The sequence below is a fragment of the Eulemur rufifrons genome, chromosome 8, assembly GCF_041146395.1.
Source record: "Eulemur rufifrons isolate Redbay chromosome 8, OSU_ERuf_1, whole genome shotgun sequence".
NCBI lineage: Eukaryota > Metazoa > Chordata > Mammalia > Primates > Lemuridae > Eulemur > Eulemur rufifrons.
In genome coordinates this window covers 109,803,887-109,830,932 of record NC_090990.1, presented here as the reverse complement: position 1 = coordinate 109,830,932, position 27,046 = coordinate 109,803,887, and the positions used below count along the sequence as shown (strand labels likewise).

Genomic DNA, 27,046 nt, shown 5'->3' with positions numbered 1-27,046 from the left:
GGAGGAAGGAGGAGACTCTGAATTAACTTTGAATTTTCCTGCTGGCCCAGGGTAGTGCCTTAGGCATAGGGTTACTCAGCACATTTTTTGTAATCAAATATCCAATTAGTCAGAGATCTGTATCTACAAAGAAAGCTTATCTTCGTCCATCTGTCAGGTAGGAACTGCCGGAAAGCCTGTATTTGTGGGACTGCTCTGTATTTCAGAACCTTTGCTCAGAAGGAACTATTAATATATCACAGAGTACGGAACTAGCTTGTGTTCATATAACACCCCTCATTTCCTGGATAGGGCATCCTGGTAAAATCAGACCATAGCAGCTGCCCTGGGCACATGCTTCTCTTTCTTCTTTGCCCAGGACTCTCAGTTGGCCCTGTGGGTTGCTTCCCTACATGGCAGGCATCCCTGGATCTTAGGGCAAGAGAAGATTCTAGTTATAACATTTTGATCAGCTGCAGTACTGAAGCAACCAAGACAGGGCAGCAACAAGTGCAAAAATGATGAAAGTTTATTGCCTCTGATGACGGGAGTCTGGGGTAACCCTAGAACATTAGGAAAGGCCTTACCAGAGGAAGGGGACTCCCAAGTTAATGATTATAGTGAAAGCAGAAGCACGGACAAAAACAAGAGCCTGTGGGAGGAACAGGAGGACTTCGGTGAAGCTGAACAGGAGGTGGAGAGAGAATTCTGAATCGCAAGTTCAGACAGAGGAAGACGCTCTTGTTCTGTCTGTGCAAAACTAATAGTTTGGCACCACTGACAGTGGTAAGAGAAACCAAAGGAATAAGATTCTGAAATATTTGGGAGCATTTGATATAAAAAGACGACGATTTCGAATTACATATAGAAGCAAATTGAAAATCAAGGCAGTTTTGAGGGGGGATATCAGAGGGCCCTTGGAGAGGATGTAGCTTCACAATGTTTATGTCGGGCTGTGGAGTTGGAGGTGTCTGTAGAAGCTAGAGTGAAAGCCGGGACTAATGAGGCAGGCGGAGCTGTGATGTGGCTTTCACATCAAAAGATATGCAAATGCTGGGGCAGAGAAAGCACTGGCCGGTGGGTTTGGAAAGACACACGCCTTTGGAGCATTGCTCAAAAGTGAGCTGTGCTTGCAGAAGGGCTGTAATTTCTTTAGATTATCTGATAGAAGACTCCGTGATGTTTATCAGCTTCAGGGAGATCAGGCCATTGTGAAATTTTTTTGTATAGTAAAACTAGCCCCAGCCAGCCAGACTGGGAATTTACTGCCTGAGCTGTTTTCCAACGTGAGTTTTGCTGGCAAAACTAGACGTGAGTGTTCCCTGGGCTCTCAAGAGGCTTGTTTACACTGACTTTATTTTTACTGCCAGCTTTCAAGTGGGAAGAGGGAAATTACATTTAAAGGTCAGCAGGTGAGCAGAAGGATCCCTGCCCCGCCATTCCTGCGTGTATGTGCCTGTGTGCATGCGTGCCTGTCCCTGTCTGTGTACATGTGTGTGCCTGTGCCTGTGTGTGAGTGTGTGTGTGTGTATTCGTGCTTTTCCAAGTGCCAACTGTGTGCCCTGCTCTGGTGGACAAGACCTGATCACTCGTTTGTATGCATAGTGATGGGTGCCAGGCTGGTTGTTTGGCAGTTTCCTATTTGTTTATTGTAAAGAAGGTAAATCAATCTGCGGGATTTTCTGGACTAGAGAGCAAGGGATGTTTACTGTCAACAGGATGAGGACAAGGAGATGTAAGATACTGAGCTCCAGGGTGCATCTACTGTCAGGACAAGAGCATAAAAAGGTGGGGAGAAGCCAACTACAGGGCAATTCTGTCTTGTATGGAGCTTTAAGTCTTTGGGTGGGAAATACAGCTTGGAAATTGCCGTCTGGTCAAAGCAGCAGTCAATAGAACTAACAGGGTAAAATTAGGTTGGACTCAAATTCAATTTCATTAAATCTCCTCTTTAAATTCTTTTTTTTTTTTTTTTTTTAATTTCCAAAACGATAACAGAAGGATTCTCACAGTTCTCTTCACTTCAGCGAAGAATTGAGAAGGCTGTGGTCCACGTACACATTTCCAGAGAAAGTTAGAACCCAGAGACTAACAGCACTGGGAAAGCTACCCACAAGTGTCGTGCTCCACCGAGAAAAAAACAAGAAGTTGCTGTTCTACTCAGGATTAACCAAGAAGCCATGAAATCCCTTCCTGTGGGGAACTTAGAAGATTGCCTGCTGAGTAAGGTAAGTTACGAGAAATCTTGGTCTCTCCCATGCGCCCCTCCTCACCCTCCACCCTTCCCAACCAACCTCGATCCAGAACGGATTCCAGAAACCAAAGGCTGCCGCCACTGAGAGGGTTTAGGGACTTGTATTTCAGTCTTCTCTTTGAGATTCTAGTGCCCAGAGGCGTGTTGGGTACAGACTGGAGTATAGAGTGGAGAGTTGGAATGTGGGTTGCAACTCCAGCTCTGCCACTAATCCTTGTGTGGTCATGAGTCACTTAACCTGCCTGTGCCTCAGCTTTCTTTGTAAAATGGGAGTGATAATAGGATCTTAATGGGGTCATTGAAAAAGAACAAATGAAATTAAGATAAAGCTTTTTAAAAATTGAAACTGCTAGGTTTCTTAAATCATATTTTTAGTACCCATCAATTGAGAATTAATTTAATTTCTTCTAGATAGAGTCATAGGCTCTCAGAATGTTAGAATATGAAGTGACCTTAAATATTATCTAAATTAAGTCTTTCCACTTACAGATGAAGCTACTAAGACGTGATGTTAATGTTAAAACTAAAACATTGGAACTAAGAGGTAGGAACTAGTCCGTGGTTTTCATGCCTTGACAAGTAAACAAAGCAAAGATCATGATGATAATTTTAAGTAAAGTGTATTTCTTAGGCAAACCATTAAGAGAGATAAATAAGGAAAACCTATGATGATAAAAATTATAGTAAACCAAGTGATTTCCGATTATTCCTCCCTTTGGGGGCTAAATGGAAGGGTGTTGGCTGGCATCTTCCTATGGGCCCTGTATTTTTGGTAAGAAAAACTTCCAAATTTTTTAACCTGGCATTGGAGTCACTTTAACTGCTCTATTTTTCTACCCTCTGCTTTCCCTGCATTTCCAACAGCAGAAATTCTAAACAGTGCTTCACATGTTGACTCCAGCCTGTCACATGTCTTGTTTGGCCTGAAGAGTATTTTTTGAGTTTTTCCAATTTCTTTATAAACATTTCAAAATAGTGAGATTTTACATAGAAATCCAGTTTTCTATCTTCCCTGGAACAAAAATATCAGGATGTCTGGCAACTATAGCTCCTGACTTTTGCCTGGAAACCCCGGGCTGGAGCTGAGTGTCTGTTAGGCAGAGCATGTGCTGCTCAGACCTCAGGAGGCTGCAGCCCTCTGGGTCTGACACCTGCCCCCTGTCCCCGCCCTGTATCCTTCCCTCTCTTGTGTGTCCCCTACTCCAACCCTGTAGGGGGTCAAGTCTCCCACTCACACCTCACAAGAACTGTTCCCTGAGCAGATCTCAGGCCTGAGCTCTCCTCTCCACTTCTTTGGCTCATATTCATCCTTCAGAATCAATTCAGAGTCCACGTTCTCAAGGAAGTTTCCCCTGACACCCCAGCACAACACATTTTTGCCCTCCCATAAACTCCCATCATAATTATTACAAATACTGTTTATTTGGCAATCCATTGTATGTTGACTCCTGACACCTCTCCTATTATTGTCTTGGATGATGACTTCAATATTACATCATTTCATTCTTTATAAATTTCTGGAAGGAAGAGCGGTATCTTGGGTATATTTCTTTCCTTTGACATTTACAGAGTATCCTGCACGTATGTGGTCAGAAATATCTTCAGAGTTTATTGAAGATAAGGCAAGAGTAGTACGGAAGTTGTTGGCAGGTTGAGGAGCATGTAGGATCTCATTTAATCTAATCAACAGCCATGTGATGTACATATTACCTCCATTTTTTCCAGAGGAGGAAACAGAGGCTTACAAAGATTAAATAGATTGTTCAAAGTCACACTGCTAAATTGTGAAGGTCCTGAGGTTTCAGCCTAGTCTTTTTCAGTCCAACGGCCATATTTCCTCTGCGAAACGTCTCTATGTCTCTGCAAACACATATTGAGCGCTTGTTTTGTGCAAAACACTGTGCATGGTTTGAGGGTAGACCAAGGCATAAGATGTGGTCTGCTAACCGTGAAAGAAATTCTGTGCTTTATGTCTTAAGGATAGCCCTGTCCCACTTACAGATTTTGCACATAATTCCAAAGGAAAAAGGAGGAAGTTCCATGAACAGACAGGGAAATGCATAAGGTAATATATGGCAGACACAAGGGCTGCAATAGAGATTTCAACAGAGGAAGACAGAGCAGCATTAGCTCTGATGGGAGAGGTGTCTTACAGAAAGAGGAGTGGAGACAAAGCTTTGGAGGATGCATAGGGTTTTCGTACGTGGAGAAGTATAGGAAAGGTCTTCCAGGCTAACGGAACCCCATTCAAACATCTGAGGTGTGTTTCATTCCCAGGCACCTTTTTTTTTGTGGGGGAGGCAGAACAGTGCAGTGGTTACAAATATGGGCTTTGGAATGACAGTGCCTGGGTGTGTGACTTACTAACTCTGGCACCCTGGGCAAATTACTTAAACTTGCTGAACTTCAGTTTTCTCATCTGTAAAATGGGGATAATCATAGATAGCATCCACCTTAAAGGATTATTGGGAGGTTCAAATGAGCCCACCCTCGTAAAGTGCCCTGGACACAGGAAGGACTCAATAGTCGTAACTCCGCTGGGATGCTGCTACGGCTTCTGCTACATCTGGGTGCTGCAAATGTCCTGTGTGGCTCCAGCATTTGGTGCACTTGAGTCATAGAAGAATTAGTCTGAAAAGAAGGGATAGGATGGTGGAAAACTTATGGTCTCTTCTATACCTATCACTGAACTTAAGTCTCCATCCCTTTAAATTATTAGCTCCTGGAAGACAGAGATGTTGCTGGTTTTTGTTTTGGTGTGTGGTTTTAAAAAAACCTGATTATTGGATCTAATGCAATTCCCAGAATTAAAGGTCTTTCTTCTTCTTTTCTGGAAGGAAGTCCTCAGCCTTTTTCCCCTGGTGGCACCCATCACAGGTGACAGACACCCAGGCCACATGCCCACGGGCATAAGCAGGCCTGTGTGACGTTCCTGGCCAGCTACTTAACACCGCTGTGATCGCTCTTTGTCTCAAGGAAGCGTGTCGGAATGCAAGTGAGTCAGAGCAATGTTATTATAGGGAATAACCTTGAATTCCCAATAATTTATATTTGAAACAGTAAATTATTCACGAACTTGAGCTATTAATAGTAGCAGATGACTTGTGGGACAACAATGAGCCAGACGCTGTGGGTGGGGAGGAGGGAAAAGTAGCCCAGGCTGGGATGTGTGCATGTTTACAGGCATGTAGACACGCCCAGATGGAGGGAGGCCCACGCAAAATGCATCCCCCCTAAAAAGTGCCCCACGTGACTACTTTTGCATAAACCCTGCTTAATTAGGATAACTGAATCTGCATACTGATAAGCATGGCATAGCTTTCCTGGGGTCAGTACAACAGAAGGGTTGGACTAGGTACCTAACCACGCCTAGCATTTTGTGGCTGACTGGTTTAATACAATTCATTTCTGCTTTTGCTCTGTCACATTATAAATGCAGCCTTTAAAATAAATAAAAAAGCTGCACCTTTGTTCATTGATTTAGTCAGCAGAGGAGGTAAGTGAAACTTGAACAAATCAGTGAGGTCAAGTTTTGATTTTTTTTTTTTTTTTTGAGACAGAGTCTCACTCTGTTGCCTGTCCTAGAGTGCCATGGCGTCAGCCTAGCTCACAGCAACCTCAAACTCCTGAGCTCAAGCGATCCTCATGCCTCAGCCTCCCGAGTAGCTGGGACTACAGGCATGCGCCATCATGCCCGGCTAATTTATTCTATATATATTTTTAGTTGTCCAGCTAATTTATTTCTATTTTTTAGTAGAGACGAGGTCTCGCTCTTGCTCAGGCTGGTCTCGAACTCCTGACCTTGAGCGATCCTCCCGCCTCAGCCTCCCAGAGTGCTAGGATTACAGGCGTGAGCCACCGCGCCCTGCCAAGTTTTGATTATTAATAAATGTGCTTTGATTCCATCTTCTTAAATTATTATATTTCCGCCTTAAATTTGTTTCCAAGTTTTGGCATGAAATAAATTCGGTGACAAAGCGGCCTCAAGGCTGCAGCTGATATCTTGCTTGCTTCCTGAAGTGTGAGAGGCTATCAGGGGAATCTGGGTTGGGCTGGCAGTGGGTCTCTGCTTGTGGCAGAGCCTCCCTGTTTTATCACGATGACTCTGCAATGCTGCCTCAGGCCCCCGCCTGCTTTTCTGCACCCTGAATTGGAATCTTCTCCCTACATCTCTCTAGGTTGCAGTCAGGACAGGTGGAGGGAAACAGTCTGGGGGTTCTGGGTTGTCACACCATGGGAGGGACAAAAGCTACATGGGACTAAGCCTGGAAAACCCCCAGCGCAAACCAATTCTGGGGCTACTGAGTGATCCTGTATAGGTCTATAGAGCCCATTGCAGGAAGTGTGGCCAGAGATGTAATGTGCCCATTACCTGATGAGAAAGGGGCTTCCACTCAGCCTCCAAGGCTTGGGCACCGTGGGAACAGGCTTGTCCCAGGCTGGGCTCTCTCCCCACAGCTCTGGTCCAAGCCTGGCATCACTGTCAGGCCCTGGCTGCATTCCCCTCCTGTGCTGGTGGGATGCCAGAACAGCTGGTGATGCCCAAATACATGGAGACTTTAGAGTTTTTACTTCATGAGCCTTGACTCCAAATTGAGGGCATTTTCAGGTTCAGAGGAGGATAAAGATAAATATTACTTCTGGTGCGTCCATACTTAAGGGTGTGGCACAGCGTGATGGAAGGAAGAGTTGGGGAACCTGGACATTCAGTCTAGTTCCACTTCCAACTGCCAAGGTGACATTAGGGAAGCCACTTTGTCACTCTGGTGCTCTGTAAAGTGACACCAGACAAGACAATTTCTGAACTCTCTTCCATTTCTAAGATCCTGAGTCTAAATTGCAGCAGAAGTGGTGAAGGAAGAAAAGCAAAACCAGAATTTATAGTTCTGGGTCATGAAAAGCATTCTCTTATTCTGACTTTCAACTTTGGAATTGAAAACAGATCTTAAAGATGGGTTAATAGTCCTGTGTAATGAGTGAGAGATTATAGTTGTCTTTCAGGAAGTGTGTGATCTTGTCTGGTCCAGTAAGAAAATGTCACCATCAAACTAGGACACAAGTTGTAGAAGAGATTTACAGTGAAGAACTCTCTAAAAGGCTACTCATCACATGTGTTATATGTATGTATATGTACATGTTCATATATACACACATGCACACAGTCTCTTAAGCTTTTATCAATCGGTTAAATATGGATTGATGGTGTTAATATAGTCATGAATCTTTTGAGAGCTTATTATCTCAGGAAACAATACATACATATATATGTATGTAGCCACCACTATGTTACTAACATTCAAGTTTTGTGGAATCCCAACAGAGGACATGGAAAATTAGGAGGTTAGTCTTGGTCCTCAACACATTCGGAGAACCTGACTGTTGGAGAATACTGTTTCCCAACCACTCTGACTGCAATGTTCTATCTAGTTAGCTCTTGTATTAGTTTTTCCCACTGTACCTGATCAAACTTCCGGTCCCTGAACTTGCCCAGTGTTCCCTAATCTACAAAACTTGCTTTATCCATCCCCCATCCAGGCTGGAAAATATAGCCCACTAGCCTACCACTGAAGCCCTCCCTTGCTCTTTTATCTTTCTCCAGCTATCACCCGCCAAACTCCAATCTTAGCACCTCGTATCTTGCCTCTGGAGGGCTGAGAGCTGCTGAGGAACATCTCACAACTGAGCCTACTGCATCCCATAGCCTCACGGACCCCACCATGGCTAAGTCTTGGTGCTGCCTGGCCATCTTTATGCACGTACCTAAACAGTCCCTCATCCCGTAGAGACGCTATTTCAACAGTCTATCACCTGACGTCTCCCATGTTGCACCTCACTCCCAGCACACTGCCTTGTCTCCTACTCCATGAATAAAATAGACACCAGACAGGAAATTGCTCTGATTCCTACCATCCCCTGCCCTTTCACCCGTATCCGCAGCCTTTTTCCTTTCTTTCCTTCCGACACACATGGTGAATTCCTCACTTAGGTCTCTGGATTTGCATGACTCTGGCTGGGAAATCCTTGCCCAGTGTTTCTGTTCTCTGCTGCCTCTTTCTTCTCCATGCACTCTTTTCCCGCAGCAGTGAAACATGTTCAAGCCTGTGTGTCATTTTGGAAAAACCTGTTGGCGTCCCTGTTGAATTGTTTCGTTTTTTCCATAATCAAACTTCTTGGAGGAGTTGCTTACTTCTGTCCTCACTTGCGTGTCCCCCATTCACTCTGAATCCACCACTTCATGCCTTCCACTCCCCTCCCGCCGATGCTAGTGCCTGCTGCCCCTAAAACACACCGATCCTATTCTAGTTGCCAAATCCTATGGACATTTTTTGGCCTTATCTCACTTAGCCACGTACCATTAGCTTTGTTCTTGAAATTCTTCTTCCTTTAAGACTTCTCACTGTTTATTTTCCCAACTCACTACCCTCCTCTAAGGCAATTTGCTGCTCCAACAGTATCATAGGGACAGTTGCGATTCCCTCTGTGTTCCTCATGCCTAACTAGATACCTGCCATTTTCTCTTTCTAGAATAACCTCCATGCCATTTTCTTCCTAGCTAACTCCTGCTAATCTTTTAATATACAACTCTAACACGCTACACCCCCAGGACGGTCCCCCAACCTCCAGACTACATGAAGTGTCCTTTTTCTGTGTATCCATACAAACCTCTACCTCACGCCAGATTGCATTGATTTTAATTCCCAGTTTATTTGTCTTGCCTTGTCAATTTATCTATAAACCTCTTGACAACATGTATGCACAGAGCCTGGCACAAAGTGGATGTTCAACAAAAATTAGTCGAATGGAGTTGAACCACAACACACAGGGGAAATCCTACCCTGGGAGGACCCTTGATTATAAGCTTAATTATAAGCCTCTAAAACCATCTTCCTTAATTTTTGTTGTGGCAAATGACCTGCCTCTCTGTGACCTCCCACTTGCATACTCTGAAAGACACAGAGCCTCTGTAGTTTACAAGCGTTCAAGAAGGGTTCCCTTGGTCCCTTCTCCCATGATGAATATAGTGGGGTGGACATTCGAGGTATTGAGAGCAGTGGGTGGCTGCTGGTGGCAGAAAGATGTTAAAAGCTGGTATAGACATGATCACCATGTTCAAAGTCAGGAAAGACATAGAGATTTTGAAAAGACCAATTCGTGTGTATCATGCATTTCCAATGAGATCGTAAGCTCCTTGAGATCAAGACCCTCATCTGATGTTTCTTTTGACTCATTGCAATGTTAGGCATCTAGAAGTTATTAGCTTTTTTTTCAAAGACAGTCCTCTGTGTGAGGATATACACATATAAAACAGGAGTCAGCCTGCAGACTGGGTCAGCTGTCCCTGTTGTTCCCGGTGGCACCCCACACTTCCCCATGGTGACATCCCCACACTTGTATTCTGTACTTATGTCTGCCTTCCCCACTATTGTGAGTACGTAGCTATGTCTGTCTTACCCATCGCTGTGCCCCAGCAGGCAACAATGCCCAGCACAGAGGAAGTGCTAAATAAATATTTATTGATGAAATGACTCCATATGTGATACACATGTGTGCAAATATGCACTCTCACATTTGTATTCTATGTGCATATGAGGTTGGCTTGTTGGTTGATGGGAGGTGTGAATGAGAGCTCAGATGACTGAAAGAGTTAATGACTTAGCTTAGGAAAACATAGAAATCTCTTTAACTTGTGCTTGTTTTTCTAGTTATCTTGACCAGTTTATGGGTATCTCAAAACTACTGTAGAATCTGTAGAAACAGCCAACTCAGAAAGAACATGAAGATTTGTGGATGGGCAGTGGATGTAGATGTATCAAATATTGCTTCAATCCAGCCCCTGGCTGAGGCAGACTGTGCAGGAGACTCTTGTAATGGCACCAGCCCCCAGGTGCCTCCTGCACAAGGTGACAAAGAGCCACCTCCATTTCAGGAAAAACTTTTCCCATTTCTCCTTTCATTTGGGTTTTTCTGTCTCTCCTGGAGTTTACTAAAGTTCCTTTGTGTTTCCCACAAACATCTATTTCCTTGAACTTTAAGTATCTTATTGGTGCTCAGTTTTCTGTGGGAACTTTCCAGTTCTTGGCGACTTGCTGCGCAGCGGCAGCAGAGCCATAAATGCGCACCTTTTCTTACGTCTGGTTGCAGAAGGAGGGTTGAGTACAGAGGCAAAGGGAGCCACCGCTTATTGGCACGTCAGTGGGAAGCAGCCTGCTGGGTGCTGACACACGTTAACCCATTTAATAGCCGCCGACCTGGGCAGCGGGCATTGTTATGCCGTGATACAGTCTCACCAAGGCTCACAAACCCTCCGCGACGATCCTGCCTCTGCTTCCCTTTCCAAACTCCTCTCCGATCACTTTCCTTTTCCTTTCCCAGGCTCCAACCACAGTGGCCTCCTCGCTGGCCCTTGAGCATTGCCAAGCACGCTCCGGCTGTAAGGGCCTTGGAATCTGTCACCTTTTTAGGGAAGCCCCCTTAGTCTCTAGACCGTTACCCTATTTTATTTTTTCTTCACAGGACTTATCACACTTGATGTTACGTTACACACACACACACACACACACACACACGCAGACACACACGTGTATCCTGTATGTTTTACTAAAGGGCAAGTATCTATATTGTTCTCTGTTGTTTTAATCACTGTTGTGTCCCCAGCACCTGGACTGGCACCTGCGACATAGTAGGTACTAAATAAACACTGAGCAAGTGCATCTACTTCAGTAGAGAACACTGAGGCACCGGCAAGTGTCATCTCAGTCAAGGTCAGACCCAAGTCCGGAAGGCAGGATGTTTGAGCTGAACTCTTCCAGTCACGGTCACCCCCAGCTGTGCCTTTGTCTGGTCACTTCCTCATGCCAGCGCCTCGGGGCCCATACAGGAAACAACCACCTTTGCCAATCCTTTCACACCCAGGTGGACTTGAGGCGCCAGCGGATTTCCCAGACTGTGGAGGAGGTGCAGAAAGTCATTCACCAACTGACCACGGAAATCAGCCACCAAGACATTAGATTCCAAGCCGTGCCGTACTCTGACACATACAACGGGAACCTTAAGGTAAGCAGGTCTCACCTGTCTCTGGGTGCCCAAGCGGCACACCCAGGGCACTCGGGAGGGCGGAACCCAGTGTGTGACGGTGCTCACTCCACTGAGAACACTCACGACATTCCGTGTTTCTGCGGGTACTCTTAGCACTCGCCATTGCCAATCTCGTGTCAGAGATGTTATCTCGTTTGAGTCCCACATTCCTCCATGATAAACACTGGCCTTTGAGAAGGCAAATGACTCCATCAAGTCATAGTAGGTGCTAACGCCAGAACTCACCCCGAGGCTTCCGATGCCGAAGCACATTCCGCCGTGATGACTGAAGCCCAGTCAAGCACACGTTCATTTATCAAGCAGCTACTTAATAGACTGGGGACTGGGGGGGGGGGGGGGACTGAGGGCATTGATAAGAAAATAGTTGAAAGTCATAGTCGGTGGGTGGCAGGTGGTGGAAGGAGGAAAGCGGCAAGTGGCCCTCAGAAACTACGGGGGCAGCCTCTCGCTCCCCACTACCGAGGGATCCCACAGAGCGTGAGCCACACAGTCAGGGTGTGACAGCCAGCGTGACACTGCAGTGTGGACAGAGCTGTTCTCACAGAAGTTACCTTACTGGAACCTGTAAATAACCTTGTGGAAAAGACAGTACAGGCATCTCTATTTTAGAGATGAGAGAAGTGAGGCTCTCTGATCATTCTAAATCTCAACATTCTTTTTTGTTTTTTGAGACAGTGTCACTCTGTCACCCAGCCAGAGTGCACTGGTGTCATCATGGCTCACCTTTGATTTTGTAAGGATAGCAACCATGAGTCATCAGGCGACAAGAAACGGAGCCAATTCTCAAACTCATGGGCTCAAGTGACCCTCCTTCCTCAGCCTCCTGCGGGGACTACAGGCCCATACCATGCCTGGCTAATTTTTCTATTTTTAGTAGAGATGGGGTCTTGCTCTTGCTCAGGCTGGTCTCAGAACTCCTGAGCTCAAGCGATCTTCTTGCCTTGGCCCCCCAGAGTGCTAGGATTACAGGCATGAGCCACCATACCTGCCACCGCATCATTCTTTATCTCAATTTTTCTTATGCCACCTAAGAATCTGTTTCACGTTGTATTAAATTTATATGTATTCTTGGCCCAGCTCTCACAGCAGACTGTAAGTTTCTTGATTGGAAGGCTCATGTTAACTGATTGTTTCATTCCTAGCACCCAGCACGGTGTGCGGCACATGGTAGACACTCAACTTATGTTGAATGAATGAATAAATGAATGAGCAAAAGAATTAGCACCTGAGCAAAAGACCATTGCTGAGCTAGTATATCTCAAGGTTGGTGGACACAAGAACCACCCATGAGATGCTAGGATTTGTGGATTTTGAGACAGAGTCATGTTTTAGAAAACTTATTCTAGGGTGAAAATTATAAAACTAGACTGAATCCTGGAATGTGAGAACATCACCTCCCCTCCTCTACGGCCCCAGACCAAACTAAATTGGACCCAATATAGACCAGTGATTAGGAATAGAGACATTAGATCACTTCTCTTAGCACTATACCTGAGGAAACGTCCTTCTGTGGTCCCACTTAGACTTCACAGCTTAAAATATGTCTTGCATTTATATATGTCATGTCCTACATATTAAGTTCTGAAAATATTTACAGTGTGGCATATAAAAATTGCTTTTATCTTGAATCAAATTCAACAAGTATTTATTAAGCACCATTTATATGCCTAGCAACATGATAGTAGTGCTTTTGAATTCACATGCAAGATTATAGATGTATAGATGTATGGAGCATGGAGTAGAGATGTATAGTATAATGTATAGATTTTGAATTCTGTAGTTTAGATGTATTTCCCTCTTTTTATATCTAGTCACCTTTCTATGGACACTAGAAGTCACTTGGACCCATGGTCTAAAACATCAAACTGTACGAGAGTCAGCTGAAGCTGACTTGGTGTTCACCCCTGAATGAGTCAATGGCTAGGCCGTGGGTGAGGGTTGACCAAGTTAGCACAGTCAGGATTTCCGTGAAGCGGAGGTGCAGCGGATGGCCCCGGACACAGCCACGTCCTCCCTCTGGCAGGGCTGCACTCCGAGCCCCCGTTCTGCCCCTCGGGTCACTGGCCTGACCGATTTCCCTCTGAGAGCTGCTTAACCAGTTCCTAGAGAAAGGGAGTAGGCAGATTCTGACTGTTTGCTTTTCTCTGTTCAATAGAACCATTTCAGTGGCTCACGTTATCTAAACAAACAGGCTTCTATCTCACCTTTGATTTTGTAAGGATAGCAACCATGAGTCATCAGGCGAAAAGAAAGGGAGCCAATGCGCTAAATTCTTTCATCTCCTCTCCCATCCCCTCCCACCCTTTATTCCTATCAGAACTTTCGCCATTCCATGTCCTTCTTTGCTGAGAGCCAGTCCAGGGTGGAAAAATAATCACTGAAGGAGCTAGCAAAAGACTTACATTCGGGCTCTTCTATTTACAGGCCATGTATCCCTGGGGGTCTCTGAGCCCCTCTGAGCCTTGGGTTCCTTATCTGGGAACTGGCAACAAAGCCCACCTCACTGTGTGATTGTGGAGATCCAATGGGCAAGTGCATGAGAACTGCAGTGCTTCCTGTGCCTGGAACTTAATGAATACTGGTTCTTTCCCCTCCCGTAACTTTTCCACCCAAACTTCAGCTCTTCTCTAGAGTGCCAGGTCTAGTTCATTCTTTTTACTCGTGGATTCATGAAACCCAAAACTCAGAAAGTGAATTCACCTGCCTGAAGCAATACAGTGGGTCAGTGGCAGAACAAAGATGTAGTCCTCTTGCCACACCCAGGTGTAGGTCTCTGTCTACCTCGTCCCATTGCCGAGGGTGGAGTGGCTAAGTGAGCCACCTGGCTCGACATGGCAGCCCTCCAGGACGTCTGTTACCTCCCACGTCTATGAACTCACACTGATTTTCTCTCCTTTCCTGACTCCAGGTTCTGGCCCCCAGTCAGTTCCTTGTCACAGTCCCAATAAAAGGCCTGGCAGGGTACAGGGAGGCCAGGGAGCAGCGCTGGCGGTACTACACCCTGCAGGGCGCCAGGTTGCCCTGCCCCTTGCCGGCCCCCGAGGGCCTGCAGCAGTGGCTGGAGGTGGAGCAGTTTGTGAAGAGCCTGTGGCAGTGGCATGAGGCAGACGTGAACATCGAGGGGGACATCGTGCCCGCCAAGGTCCTCCAGGTGTTCCGGAAGCTGGTGGAAAATGCAATTAGAGCCTGTCACCTCTCAGGTGAGCAGATCAGGAAAAAGTGCAAGGGCAACTGGTGGCATTTCCCTTTTGCTCTATGAAACCTCTACTTGGGCGTCACTTGAACTCTACACCCCTAATTTGACACAATAATCATGCACTGTTTACATCTGTTCCATCTTCATGATATGAATTAGCTTTTTTTCTGCTGTGACACACGGAAGATTGGAATTCAGTCTCACAAAACACTCATGGATTTAAGTAGATTTCTGTTCTGGCATAGATATGACAGGCTGTGGATTAGGCACCCCTTCCAGGACGTTAGCTTAAAATTTTTAGTGTACTTTTTGAAAAGCAAATTAGCAACGCCCTCCATCTGACCACAGTACCACAGTATGCTGAGATACCACTTTTGGAAACCACCAACTTGTACCAAAATACAAAGTCCAGAAGCCGTAAAGAACTGATTAAGTTTGATAACCCCAAAAATCTTAAGCGACTGTACTGTGCAGCATATGTGTGCCATGTGTGTGTGTTCGTGCATGTGTGTGCACATACGCACATACCTTTTGTGTTCACACAAAGCGAGAAGGTGAATTTCAACTGGGAAAAAATTGGCTAATTTTCTTCATTATAAAAGAGTACTTATAAACCAGTAAGAAAAAAGATGAGCTGACAAATAGAAATAATCACCGAAAACAGAAAAAAATGAATCACAGGAAAATAATATAAATGGCTGGTAAAAATAAGAAAAGGCATTCCCTCTAATGTATATTTCAAGATACATTAGGATGTGCTGGATGTTGGGTACATTAAAATACCCAGCAGATTAAAAGAGATGAAAAGTGTGATTGTGCTCAGTGGAGGGCTGGGCAGGGTGAGACGGGTATTTTTATATATTGTTCTTGAAAGTGTAAATCGGTGCCTCCTTTTTTTTTTTTTTTTTTTTGTTGAGACAGAGTCTCACTTTGTTGCCCAGGCTAGAGTGAGTGCCGTGGCGTCAGCTTAGCTCACAGCAACCTCAGACTCCTCGGCTTAAGCGATCCTACTGCCTCAGCCTCCCGAGTAGCTGGGACTACAGGCATGTGCCACTATGCCCGGCTAATTTTTTCTATATATATTTTTTTAGTTGTCCATATAATGTCTTTCTATTTTTAGTAGAGACGGGGTCTCGCTCAGGCTGGTCTCGAACTCCTGACCTTGAGCAATCCACCCGCCTCGGCCTCCCAGAGTGCTAGGATTACAGGCGTGAGCCACTGCGCCCGGCCGGTGCCTCCTTTTTAAAGGACAGTTTGTCCATTTTTGATTTTTATAATGTGCTTACTTGAGAATTCAACAATTCCAGTTCTAGAAATATAGTTTTGCAAGTACACAAAGAAACATGCACCAGGATAGCCTCTGCCATAGGTTTCATAATAGTAAATAACTAGAAATAATCCCAATGACTGTTTAACAAAGCAAAATTGGCTACATTAAGTTACGTTACCTCTGCCTAGTCGACTACTACGCAGCCTTTAAAAAGAATGAGGCCACAGGCATCGGCACACATGCACACACAGGGTTATGACAAAATGTATGGGCCAGATAATTAAATGAAAAACTCCCAAACTGTAGGAGATTCCATTTGTGTAGAAATAGAAGATGCCTCTGTGTGTCTGCTTGCTTGTCTAGACAGAGTAGTTCTGAAAGGTTCCGTGATGACAATAGTTCATGTTTAATGGAGTTTTAGTAAGTTGAGGATGCTTTGCTGAATTATTTAATTTAATCTTCATAACAACCCTACAGAGTAAGAATTCTCTTTCCCCCTGTTTCACAGATGAGGAAACTGAGGCTTAGATTAGGTAACTTGCCAGAGGTCACTACTCAGGGAGCAGAGCGAGCTGCGGGAGCAGGACGTGGGCCGGCCCAGCACCAGCTCACCTCTCACACTGGCTAACATTATTAACAGTGAAAGTGCAAAGCAGAGGTTCAGACCTGGCCAGGTTGATGGGGTGCTTTCAGTAAATAATGCCTAAGTACCAGACATCATTGTGTTCCTGTCTGGGCAGCTCTGATGAGATGCAGACAATAAGCCCTTTATCGTACCCGGCCAAGGACAGGAATGTTGCCCTTTGAACAGCTTTGCGCAGTGAATGAGCTTCCATTTTCTTCTCTGAGCAAGGAAAAGCAAAATAACAGATCCCGATTCAAGACAGCTCATCCTTATCTGTAATGAAGGCCAAGAAACAAACAGAAAACTACTGTATCTTTTGAAAGAAGTGGGAGCAAATTAGAAATGAGGGAATTCTAGTGTGTGACCTGGAAAACTTTACCAGGTACATTAGTTTTCTTTCCCTGTCTTTGCCTGGTTGGAAAATGAGGCAGTGGGGGCTTCCTCCCACTCACTTTACCCTTTAAGAAAGATGCTGTGATGTGCTTTGAAGAATTTTACAATTACAATGGCGTCTGATGATAGCTACATCTCAGGCTGGGCTGGCTGGGTGGATGGGTAGAAACGAATATTATCTGAGAGACTGTGACTCAGATAAAAGACAGGTGAAGCCAAACTCCACCAAAGGCATACAAACAGTAAGGGGCTGACACTGTTTCTAACCGGTGTTAGAACATCTGGGCAAAAAGCGAACGAAAAGGCATCGGCCTTCCCTGTGTTCCCATTACTCCAAAACCAACATTTAGGTCTTTGGGTAGAATGGAGAAGAATATAGAAGAATGGTTAGATTTCATTTTACAGCAGCAAATACAGACGATCCCTTACTTATGACAGTTGGACTAAGATTTTTTGGCTTTATGATGGTGAGAAAGTGATACACATTCAGTAGAAACTGTACTTCGACTACTCATACAACCGTTCAGGAAATTACATGAGCTACTCAATACTTTATTATACAACAAGCTCTGTGTTAGATGATTTTGCCCAACCACAGGCCTATGTAAGTGTTCTGAGCACATTTAAGGTAGGCTAGGCTAAGCTGTGGTATGCAGTAGGTTCGGTGCATTAAATGCATTTTCAACTTATGATATTTTTGACTTATCATGGGTGCATCAGGACATAGCCCCATTGTAAGCTGGGGAGCATCTGTACTGTACTTTTTCTTTTTATTCTATGGCTCTTTCTTTTCGTTGAAGCTTCTGAAAAGAATATATTAATTTAAAGAAAAGGGAGGGTGGGAGGGGAGTGAAGGATAAAAACTTACCTGTCCGGTACAATGTACACTGCTCTGGTGACAGGCACACTAAGAGCCCTGACTTCAGCATTATACAATTCATCCATGTCACAAAAACACTGGTACCTCCTTAATATTTTTAAATACATTAAAAAAAGAAGAGAAAAGGTGCCATAAACACTTTGGGATAGGGGGAGAAAGAAAAAAGAGAAACTCACCAACAGTAAGACTTTTTAGTAATGCTCTAACCCTGGTTAGCTGACTCATGGTCTGGTTTCCGTGTAAATGCCCCACCCTTGGTGTGCTACTGCCATTGTGAAAGTTACCCACCAGTTGCAGAGAGCCGGTCGGAGCAGCTGCTCACGGATTCCGCCTTTGAACACTTGTATTGAGCAAGCCTTTCTCTTCTCATGGTCCATTTGGTCTTTTCCCGTCAGGTAAGGTCAGCATGCTAGCAAACCGCTCTGCAGTTTGGGTTGCCGTGGAAACATCCGTATGTCACGTGGAGCTGGAGCTGGCCCCCACAGTGGAGATCCCCACCACCTGGTCGGAGAAAGCCCGGTGGCCCCGATGTCTGAAGCGCTGGCCTTCCCCAGAGAGAGTGGAGTGCATCAAGGTATCGGTGGGTGGGACCCCAGCTCCCCGGGGCCAGTGTTACCGGCAGCTTACCCAGTCCCGGCCTTCCTTACTGACTGCCCACCAGCGTCCCAAGGACAGTGGAGGTGTCACTAGATCAGCAGTTCTCAAAGTGGGGCCCTGGACCTGCAGCAGCGTGACCTAAAAACTTGTTAGAAATGCAGATTCCCGGGCCCCACTCTGGACCTGCTGGATGAGAGCCTGTGGGCAGGGCCCAGCAACTGTGTTAATAAGCCCTCTGGGTGAGGCGGCTCCGAGGCCGGCCCAGCCACCTTCTGCGAACTGTCCACATCCAAGGTGGCTTGTGTTCTCTCCGTACCCCTTCTTGTCCCATGTAGGATGTGCTGCCTGCCCAGTGACAGGTGCCCCAGGCTAGTGGACGGCCTCAGAAATGGCTTTCCACATCAACAAGCGTTGCTCGTCTCATTTCCCAGTATTTTTCTCTTTTTCCAGTCATTTGGGTTTAACTTGCTGGCCCGTTCGAATTACCACTGGGAGCTGAGCTTCCTCCAGGCCGAGCAGGTGTTGCTGGAGCAGCTGGATGAGGACGGGGGCTGCCGCAGGAAGTGTTTGCAGGCCATGAGGCAGCTGAAGGAGGACGTCTGGTGCCCAGGGAAGAGGCCCATCCTCTCGTCCCACCACCTGCAGGTGAGTGTGGGCCTGGCCAGAGCCACTCAGGAGCGGGATGTGTGTGACTTCAGGATCGGGCTCTCATATCTACATTTGCCGTCCCACAAATTATTACTCGTTATGGAAATAGATGAACTCCGGCTGTGTGTGTGTCCACAACACCCTGCCCAGGGTAAATCTCCTCTGCCTCCCTCCCTTCCCTTTTCCAGTTGCCTCTCCTCTCTCCCTCCCCCTGCATCCCCTCTCTCCCTCCTGTTATTTCACTCAACAAATCAATGTGTGCCCACTATGGGCCAGAAACCCTGCTGGGGTTCAGAAATGAATTACAAAACGTGGTTTCTGCCTCACCCCTTTGATGAAGTCATGTTTTCCCTGATGTTATGACCCACTCAGTTCCCGTTCTAGCTCGAGTGCAACCGCTCATACACACACAGACACGCTATGCATGGCGGCGGGGGCGGGGTGGGAAACCAGGAAATGGTGAGGTTATCACATAAACATCGCCACAGCCCTGGTTCCAGGCTTTGAACTTCCGGGTTCCAAATCATCAGGCAGGGCTTTTCCCTTGCTCTGCCAGCTCCTGCCTCCCCTTTCCCCAAACCCAACATCATAGGTTCACCAGTGCGTTCACTTGCTCACTCATTCATTCAGCAAATGCTCAGTGAGATTCTTCCGGGCTGGAGGCCTCTGGGCCAGCACCTGGGGTGTGCTCAACACCTGGAGGTACAAGGTGAGCACGCACAGATGTGGCTCCTGCTCTTGCGGAGCTTCTGGTCTAGCAGTGGGGAGAGACATTGGTCCACAAGCCCTTAGGTGCGTGGACATATCGAGGGGAACACTGGAGGGGAGAGTCACGTCGCTCTATGAGGGCTCAGAGCAGCAGAACCTGACCCGGCCTGGGGCACTGGGGGGCTTCCTGGAGAGGTGGCCTTTGGTCACCCCGCTCCCTCTTTCTCAAATTGCGGGCCACACAGAGCAAAGTGGACTCTCCCTGACAGCAGTGTGCAGCATGCTGGGGTTGGGAGGGATCCGACTCTTGCAGGACACCACAGCCCAGCCCAGCTAGGCCTGCCCAGGAGCCTCAGCCCTGCTCCCTGCCCCTACTGCCTTTCTACACGGGTAAGCAAAGGTCCTGGGGCAGCCACCAGTCTGTGTGGTGCCTTCCTCGCATGCTCCTCCCTGCTCCTCCCTGCATTCGATGGACAAAACCATCTTCTGGCCCCATGTTACTCTTTCTGCTCTAAAGTGACCATTTAGGGGCAAGTACAGGTGGGTCTTGTTCACCTAGTGCCCTGGCCTTTCCCGATGGTCTCGTTCACGGGCAGGAGGATGAGTTACCCCCAGTACCTCTTCCACAGCTGTGTACACAGTGGCTCAGTAAACATTTGTTGAGCGAATGAAAGAGGGGCTTCACATCTTATTCAACGTTTCTTTTTTGCACAAAATCACTAGTGTTTGTTTTGTGCTCTTATCTTTCCTGATAACCTGTCCTTCTTGACCTGCCCAAGAATCTCTTAACATCTCATCTGTCTACACACACTGGGGCCTTTCTCTGGAGTATTGGCATCCTCAGCTTGTCCCCAGGCACACTCCCCTGGAAACACACAAGCTGTCCTCCCGGGTCAAGGGCATGTGCCTTTGGAAGATGCTCGGATGTGTTCTGTGGGTTTAGCTCGCCTTTCTACAGGCCACACTCGGAAGAGGCAGAGCTGAGAAGCACGCACTAAAGTCTGTCTCATATCCAAACCTCATAATCTTAATGATTAACTTCTTTGTCCCTCAATTAAGATGGACAGAAACACCATTAAGTGGCATGAAAATTTCAGGAAAGATGGACTAGAGCCACTAAGGGCCTCCCAGCCCATGACGGCTCTCAAAACTGCGTTCCACCCAGGGGTGCACTTCTATTCCGACAGCTCCTACATCACCTAGAGGATTTTAAGGCCATTCATCAAAGGTTCTCTGTTTCAGTCCTCCCTGACCCACCTACACAGCATAATAGAATTGTGCATTCTCAAGGATGGGTATTTTATTTTATTTTATTTTTGAGACAAAGTCTTGCTCTGTTGCCCAGGCTAGAGTGCCGTGGCATCAGCCCAGCTCACAGCAACCTCAAACTCCTGGGCTCAAGCAATCCTTCTGCCTCAGCCTCCCGAGTAGCTGGGACTACAGGCATGCACCACCATGCCCAGCTAATTTTTTCTATATATATATTTTTAGCTGTCCAAATCATTTCTTTCTATTTTTTAGTAGAGACAGGGTCTCGCTCTTGCTTAGGCTGGTCTCGAGCTCCTGACCTCGATCCTCCCACCTCGGCCTCCCAGAGTGCTAGGATTACAGGTGTGAGCCACCGTGCCCAGCCAAGGATGGGTATTTTAAAAGGGGGGATTATTTGTGGATCAAAGTAGGATAAATAGAACAGTGCCAACTGCCTTTTCCTCTAGTCTTCCATCCTTGGTCCCTGGGCAGAATTGTCTCATATTTAGGTGCTCACTCTTAGGAATGAATATGTATGGTGACAATGTGGTTAGACACCATCCTGGACGAGGGCTGAGTGTGCTGGATCCTTGCCATGTCTTCAGCCTGGGGAAAGTGGAAGAGGTTGCAAAACAGCGTAAGGAAGGATGTGGCAATCATAGTCGTCTCACCTTACGTCTGACACTGTTTTGTAAGGTCCTACTCCCCAAAGAGGCTGTTCCCCGAGACTGCTTCATGTGAAACAGAGCTTGTCTTTCATTGGCTTATGTATTCCTAAAACCCACCCAAAGGTACATGGCTTGATTATAATTGGCTTAACTGTTCCAGTCTGCTTAGGGAGATAAAAGCTTAACTAACAAGAATAGCAAAAAAATTATCTCTGACTCATTTATTCAAAATAATATAATCTAAATCAAAACATATTCAATAACTGCTCTAAAAGATAAAGACTATATAAAAATACTCAATATGGGCCGGGCGCCGTGGCTCATGCCTGTAATCCTAGCACTCTGGGAGGCCGAGGCGGGTGGATCGGTCGAGGTCAGGAGTTCGAGACCAGCCTGAGCAAGAGCGAGACCCCGCCTCTACTAAAAATAGAAAGAAATTAGCTGGACAACTAAAAATATATGGAAAAAAAAATCAGTCAGGCATGGTGGCGCATGCCTGTGGTCCCAGCTACTTGGGAGGCTGAGGCAGGAGGATCGCTTGAGCCCAGGAGTTTGAGGTTGCTGTGAGCTAGGCTGACGCCACAGCACTCACTCTAGCCTGGGCAACAAAGCGAGACTCTGTCTCAGATAAATAAATAAATAAATAAAAATACTCAATATGTATACCATAATGTTAATTGATTAATTCATTCACTTATTTGATAAACCTTTATTGACTGCCTCTCATGGGTACTAGTGGCATAATAGTGAATACAAATAGGGGTAGTCCACTGCTCTCATGAAGTTTATAATCTAGTAGGGGAGATGAGAAAATCAAATAATCACATAAATGTAAAAACTACTGTCATCATTGCTTCTTACGAGAAGTCCATGGCTAAGAGAATGTAATGGATGTGCCGGGAAAATCTGATCTGATGGATGAGTTTTCTGGACAAAGAAGGAAGGAAGGATGTTCTCAGCAGAAGGAAGAGGATGTGCAAGTGCCCTGAGGTAGAAGAGAACGTGAAATGAGGCCAGTGTGGTCAGAGGGAGAGAACAAGGGAGAACATGGGGCGTGGAAAGACAGGCAAAGGCCAAACCTTGCAAACCAAACCATGTTAAGGATTGTGTTTTTAGTTAACAAACCAGGGGCAAGATTTGTATTATAGACAAGAAGGAATGTCGATTTACATTTTAAAAAGATCATGTTGGCTGCAGTGTGGCTGGTGGCAGGTCGATGGTGACAAGAATAGCTGCAGGCTGGCGAGACAGCTCTTGCAGAGGTCCGGTGAGATGTGGAGGGGTGTGGACGAGGATGGCAAGCCTGGAGATGAAGACAAGTGGGTAGATTTGAGAAATACTTAGGCAGGAGGATTGCAGGACTTGGGTGGGGTGGTTCGGGAGAGGGGTGCCTGCTGGGTTTGTGTCTTGCGGAACTGGCTGGGTAAGCAGCCCTGGTGGTGGATCGGGTTTGCGAGAGAAGCCACGAGTTCAGTTCAGACATGCTGAGACTGAGGCAACTCAGATATTCAAGAGATACGGAGGTCAGAGGAGAAGCCTGGGCTTGGAGAAAAAAATTGCAAGTCACCTGTGTTTCGTGAGCATTAAAGCCACTGTGGTGGAAGAAACAGAGAGCTGAGGAACGAGAGCAGAGTTAGAGGAGCAGAGGGCCCAGAATTGCGCCTCCGGAAACTCCGCCATGCAGAGGCGCCACGGAGCACGAGCCTGCCCAGGAGTAGCTGTAGTGTGGGGAGAAGGTCCCGGGGGTGCCCTGGCTTGGAAGCCCAGTGAAGGATGGCTCGAGAGAGACTCGGGTCTGCTGAAAGGTCGGGTGACGTGCAGGCTGCTGAAGGCCTGTGGATTTAGAAACGTGACCATTGTGTCTTAACGGGAGCAGCCTCTGAAAATTAACGGCAGCACAATCCATACAGGGGTGGAAATTGGAGGCAGAGAATGGGGGAAGAGGACATGACAACAAATCCTAGAGCTGACTCTGGAGCAGCCTGGGTGTGCAGAGAGGTAAGTTAGGGCAGGAGGGAAATGTGGACGGGGGGAGCAGGAGAGCTTGGAACAGGTTGCAAAGCTGTCAAGGAAGAGGGTCGTCATCATATGCAGTTCCCGGAAGGCAGGATCCTGAGCCCTGCAGAGGAACGGACCCGCTACGAGGAGGGGCGGGTGCAGAGAGGAAGAGAGGAGGACATCACAGCAGGCAAGAACTGTCTGGTTTGGAGGGCGAGGGCTTCCATTTTCCTTGCAAAGTAGGAGGCAAAGGCATCTGCCTGGAGTGGGGTGTTGCAGGTGGAAGGAGAGCGGTGGTCACTGGGATGTCAGAGGAGAGTGAGGGAGTGGATTCACGAGGAGGCGCGAGGCCAGCTGGTGAGACTGAGGCCCCACCCGAGGCTGGCTCAGGCGTCCATGGCAGACCCAGGCCACCCTGGGTGGCTCCTTGCTCCCTCCTTCCAAGGCCACATAAGCTCAATCACTGTTTCTGAAGATATCTTCCTCAACTGCCCAATCCCATGGCTGACACCACCTCTTCCTTCCACAGACAGTGCTCTTTTGGACCTGTGAGAAATATCCCCACTTTAAAGACTGGCAGGTCTTCGGCAAAGCATTCCTGCGCCTGGTGAGGAAACTGCACAAGTGTGTGAGCCAGCACTTTCTGAAACACTACTTCGTCCGAAACAGTAACCTCCTTCGGTGCGCGAACACGGGCGAACTGGACGCAGTGGCCCAAAAGCTGGCCTTCTTCCTGAAGAACCCCCAGATCAGCCTGCCCTGAGGGCTGCCCCGGCCTGGGTGGCTTCTGGACATTTCATTCGGGCTTGACCTCATTTTCTGGATGGTTCCTAAGTCAGGTGCCAGGATCCTGCCCAGGAGAGAGGAAACACGTGGCAGAGGAAATCACGTCCGACCAGCAGCACTTAAGGGGGGAAAGCTGCGCCCACGATGTCTGGCCCAGGCCTCCCTGGAGCCAAGGGAGCATTTCAGCCCTAGCTACCTCTCTTGGGGATGCCTCTCATCAAGCTTCCCCAAGCCACAGATTCCGAACAGATCACAGTTCTGAATTTATTTTCCTTTGCTCAGGCTCAAGTGTCTGACGGGGAGGATGGAGACAGAACCCCTGGAAGGCTAGACATTAGCCTGCTGCCCAGGAGTGCTGTCCAGCCCACTGGACACGGGCTCACTGTGCCTCCCACAGAGCAGGGCTGTGAGCCTGTGGCACTGTGCTGGTGCCTTTTCAAGGCACTGGGGAAGGCCTTGGATCAACACGAAGTGTCACTGGCTGGGTGGGCGGCTGGTGTTTGCATCCTGGGTCAGCACCCGCAGCACTGACGGAGTGATTGCTCCTGATGCGTAAGCGTTCCTGTGCTTGCAGCCCCGCAGCTTTCCTGGGCGGTGGTTCCGCCTGCTTCCCTGGTGTTCGCTGAGCAGGGGGGGAACGGTTTTGATAGTAAGAGCAAGTCAAAGATGACAGTGCAGCTCTGTCTGCCGCCTGAGCCCCGCCACAGCCCTCTCTTTGCGTCTCATGCCATGACGGGACTTCCTGATATTTATGTAATGAACTCAGTACTACGGTCTGCAGGGGATGATCTTGGCGTGGCTCACCTCTCAATACATTCCTTTACTCGCTTCATTCACTCCCTCATTCATTGGTAAACAAATATTCATTCGGCACTTGGAGTACAGCAAAGACGGACAAAGACTTCCCTGGTGGGGATAACACCTGACGGTGGAGACAAGGAATGAACGACAGGTTCGTAAACACGATATTACAGATGGGAGAGAATGCTCTGAAAGAAACAATGTTGAAATAGAGTCTCAGAAAGATCCAGGCAGGATGAAAATGCACACAGCTGAAAAGGAAGGAGAGGAGAACGAGGGCAGGCCTGGAGGGGCCGGCAGGAGTCAGGTCACTTGGCCTTGGAAAGCCTGTGAGGAATCAGTATTTTATTCTAAGATCAAAGTGTGACATTTGGCCTCCCGAAGCAGAGGGGTACCATGATCTGACTTGCATTTTAAATGAATGTTCTGATAACTGCATAAAGAGCGTCTGGGGGCTCACACGAGAGTCAGGGGCACGGCAGTCCCTCGAGCCACCCATCTGGAGTCTTGCTAGACCCACAGAGCAACACCTGCGCAGCACAACTGACCGGGAACTCCGGGAGGTCCTGGTGGCACCAGTGGTTTCCTCTGGCGTTTACTTACTGCTTCTCAACCCAAGGGGCTCCTTTATTACTTTGAACTATTTCCCCCCAAATATATATAACACAGTGAAATTTCTAGAGCATAAACTACTGATTTTGTTTTGATGAAAATCCACATTTGGAAATGAAAATCATTATTTTTCAAAACTACTGTAACCAAATGGTGGGGGCCCAGGTTAGCACATAGGAAATTACGGTTTTAAAATGTTAGGGGGAAAAAAAAAAGTCGTTCCAAACATACGATAATGTTTTGTTAAATCATCAAAAAACTTGCATTCTAATTCCCATATCTTTGTATCTTGGGAAAGATCACTTTGAGAGGGTGGCAAACGTAACAGGTTTCTTTCTTTTTATGATGAAAACATATTAAGCAAGTTTTAAAACAGCTATGCGGTCACAAAATGCCAAAAAGTGAAAGTGATTGTACCACTGCTTCAGCACGCGTGTATGTGTGTGAAGAGAGAGAGACTGACATGCGCCAAGGTCAGATTCCAGTAGACTCGTGACCTTCTCCCCAGGAGATCTGCGGGTCTTGGAGGGGGTGGGGCTGTCTGCAGATTCCTGCGCGTTCCCACGTATGGCCAGCAGAGGGCAGCAGGAGACCACATATGAAAATCTCCGGGTTCCACCCATACTTGTCCGCAGAGCCCAGCAGGCGTCACTCGTCTCAGCCCAGCACTTACCCCTGGCTCCTCCAAAACAGGGAACCAGGGGCAGTGGATTCCAGCTGATGCTAAATTGTTGACTTTTCCTGCCATTTCAGCCCAAAATTAGTCTTAATGCTAGAAGTTCAGATATAAAAAGAGAGCTTATGAGGGGACAGTCCATCCCGGGGGCTGGAGCATTCAGCTTCCTTGTTTCCGGGGACAGACTGCACAGCTCTGAAAAGTCTGACATTACTCCTTTAGTCAGTTTTTTTTTTTTTTTTTTTTTAATTCTCCAAAGAGCTTTTCCATCCTTCTGCACTCTGCTAGGCACAGGACTAGCTTTACAGAGGCGTGGTTGGTATTCAGCCACTGCAACTGACCTGCCAGCGTTTGCCTCCCTGTTCTGACACGGTGTCACCGCGTGGCCTGGGCAAGCTGTCTGACCTCTCTAAATCTCCAGTTCCTATTCTCCAAAACAAGCACTTTTACGGCCTGAATGGTGACTCCCCCGAAGTCATACGTTGAAGCACTAATCCCCGGCACCTCAGAATGTGACTGTGTTTAAAGAAGTGAGTAAGCTACAATGAGGCATTTAGGGTGGGATCCCAATCTGACTGGGATCCCCATAAGAAGAGGAGAGTGAGGGCCAG

General features: G+C 47.1%; 1 protein-coding gene across 1 annotated transcript; it reads left to right on the top strand.

Annotated features, from left to right (window-relative positions):
• The first annotated feature begins 697 nt into the window (after positions 1 to 697).
• On the top strand, positions 698 to 25,700 carry MAB21L3 (mab-21 like 3). Its single transcript, XM_069478923.1, has 7 exons — positions 698 to 765; positions 1,978 to 2,207; positions 11,147 to 11,287; positions 14,238 to 14,529; positions 18,089 to 18,267; positions 18,741 to 18,935; positions 24,090 to 25,700. Exons 2-7 carry the CDS (start codon positions 2,160 to 2,162, stop codon positions 24,321 to 24,323), a joined length of 1,089 nt encoding a protein of 362 aa, XP_069335024.1. The 5' UTR covers positions 698 to 765; positions 1,978 to 2,159; the 3' UTR covers positions 24,324 to 25,700.
• The last annotated feature ends 1,346 nt before the right edge of the window (positions 25,701 to 27,046 follow it).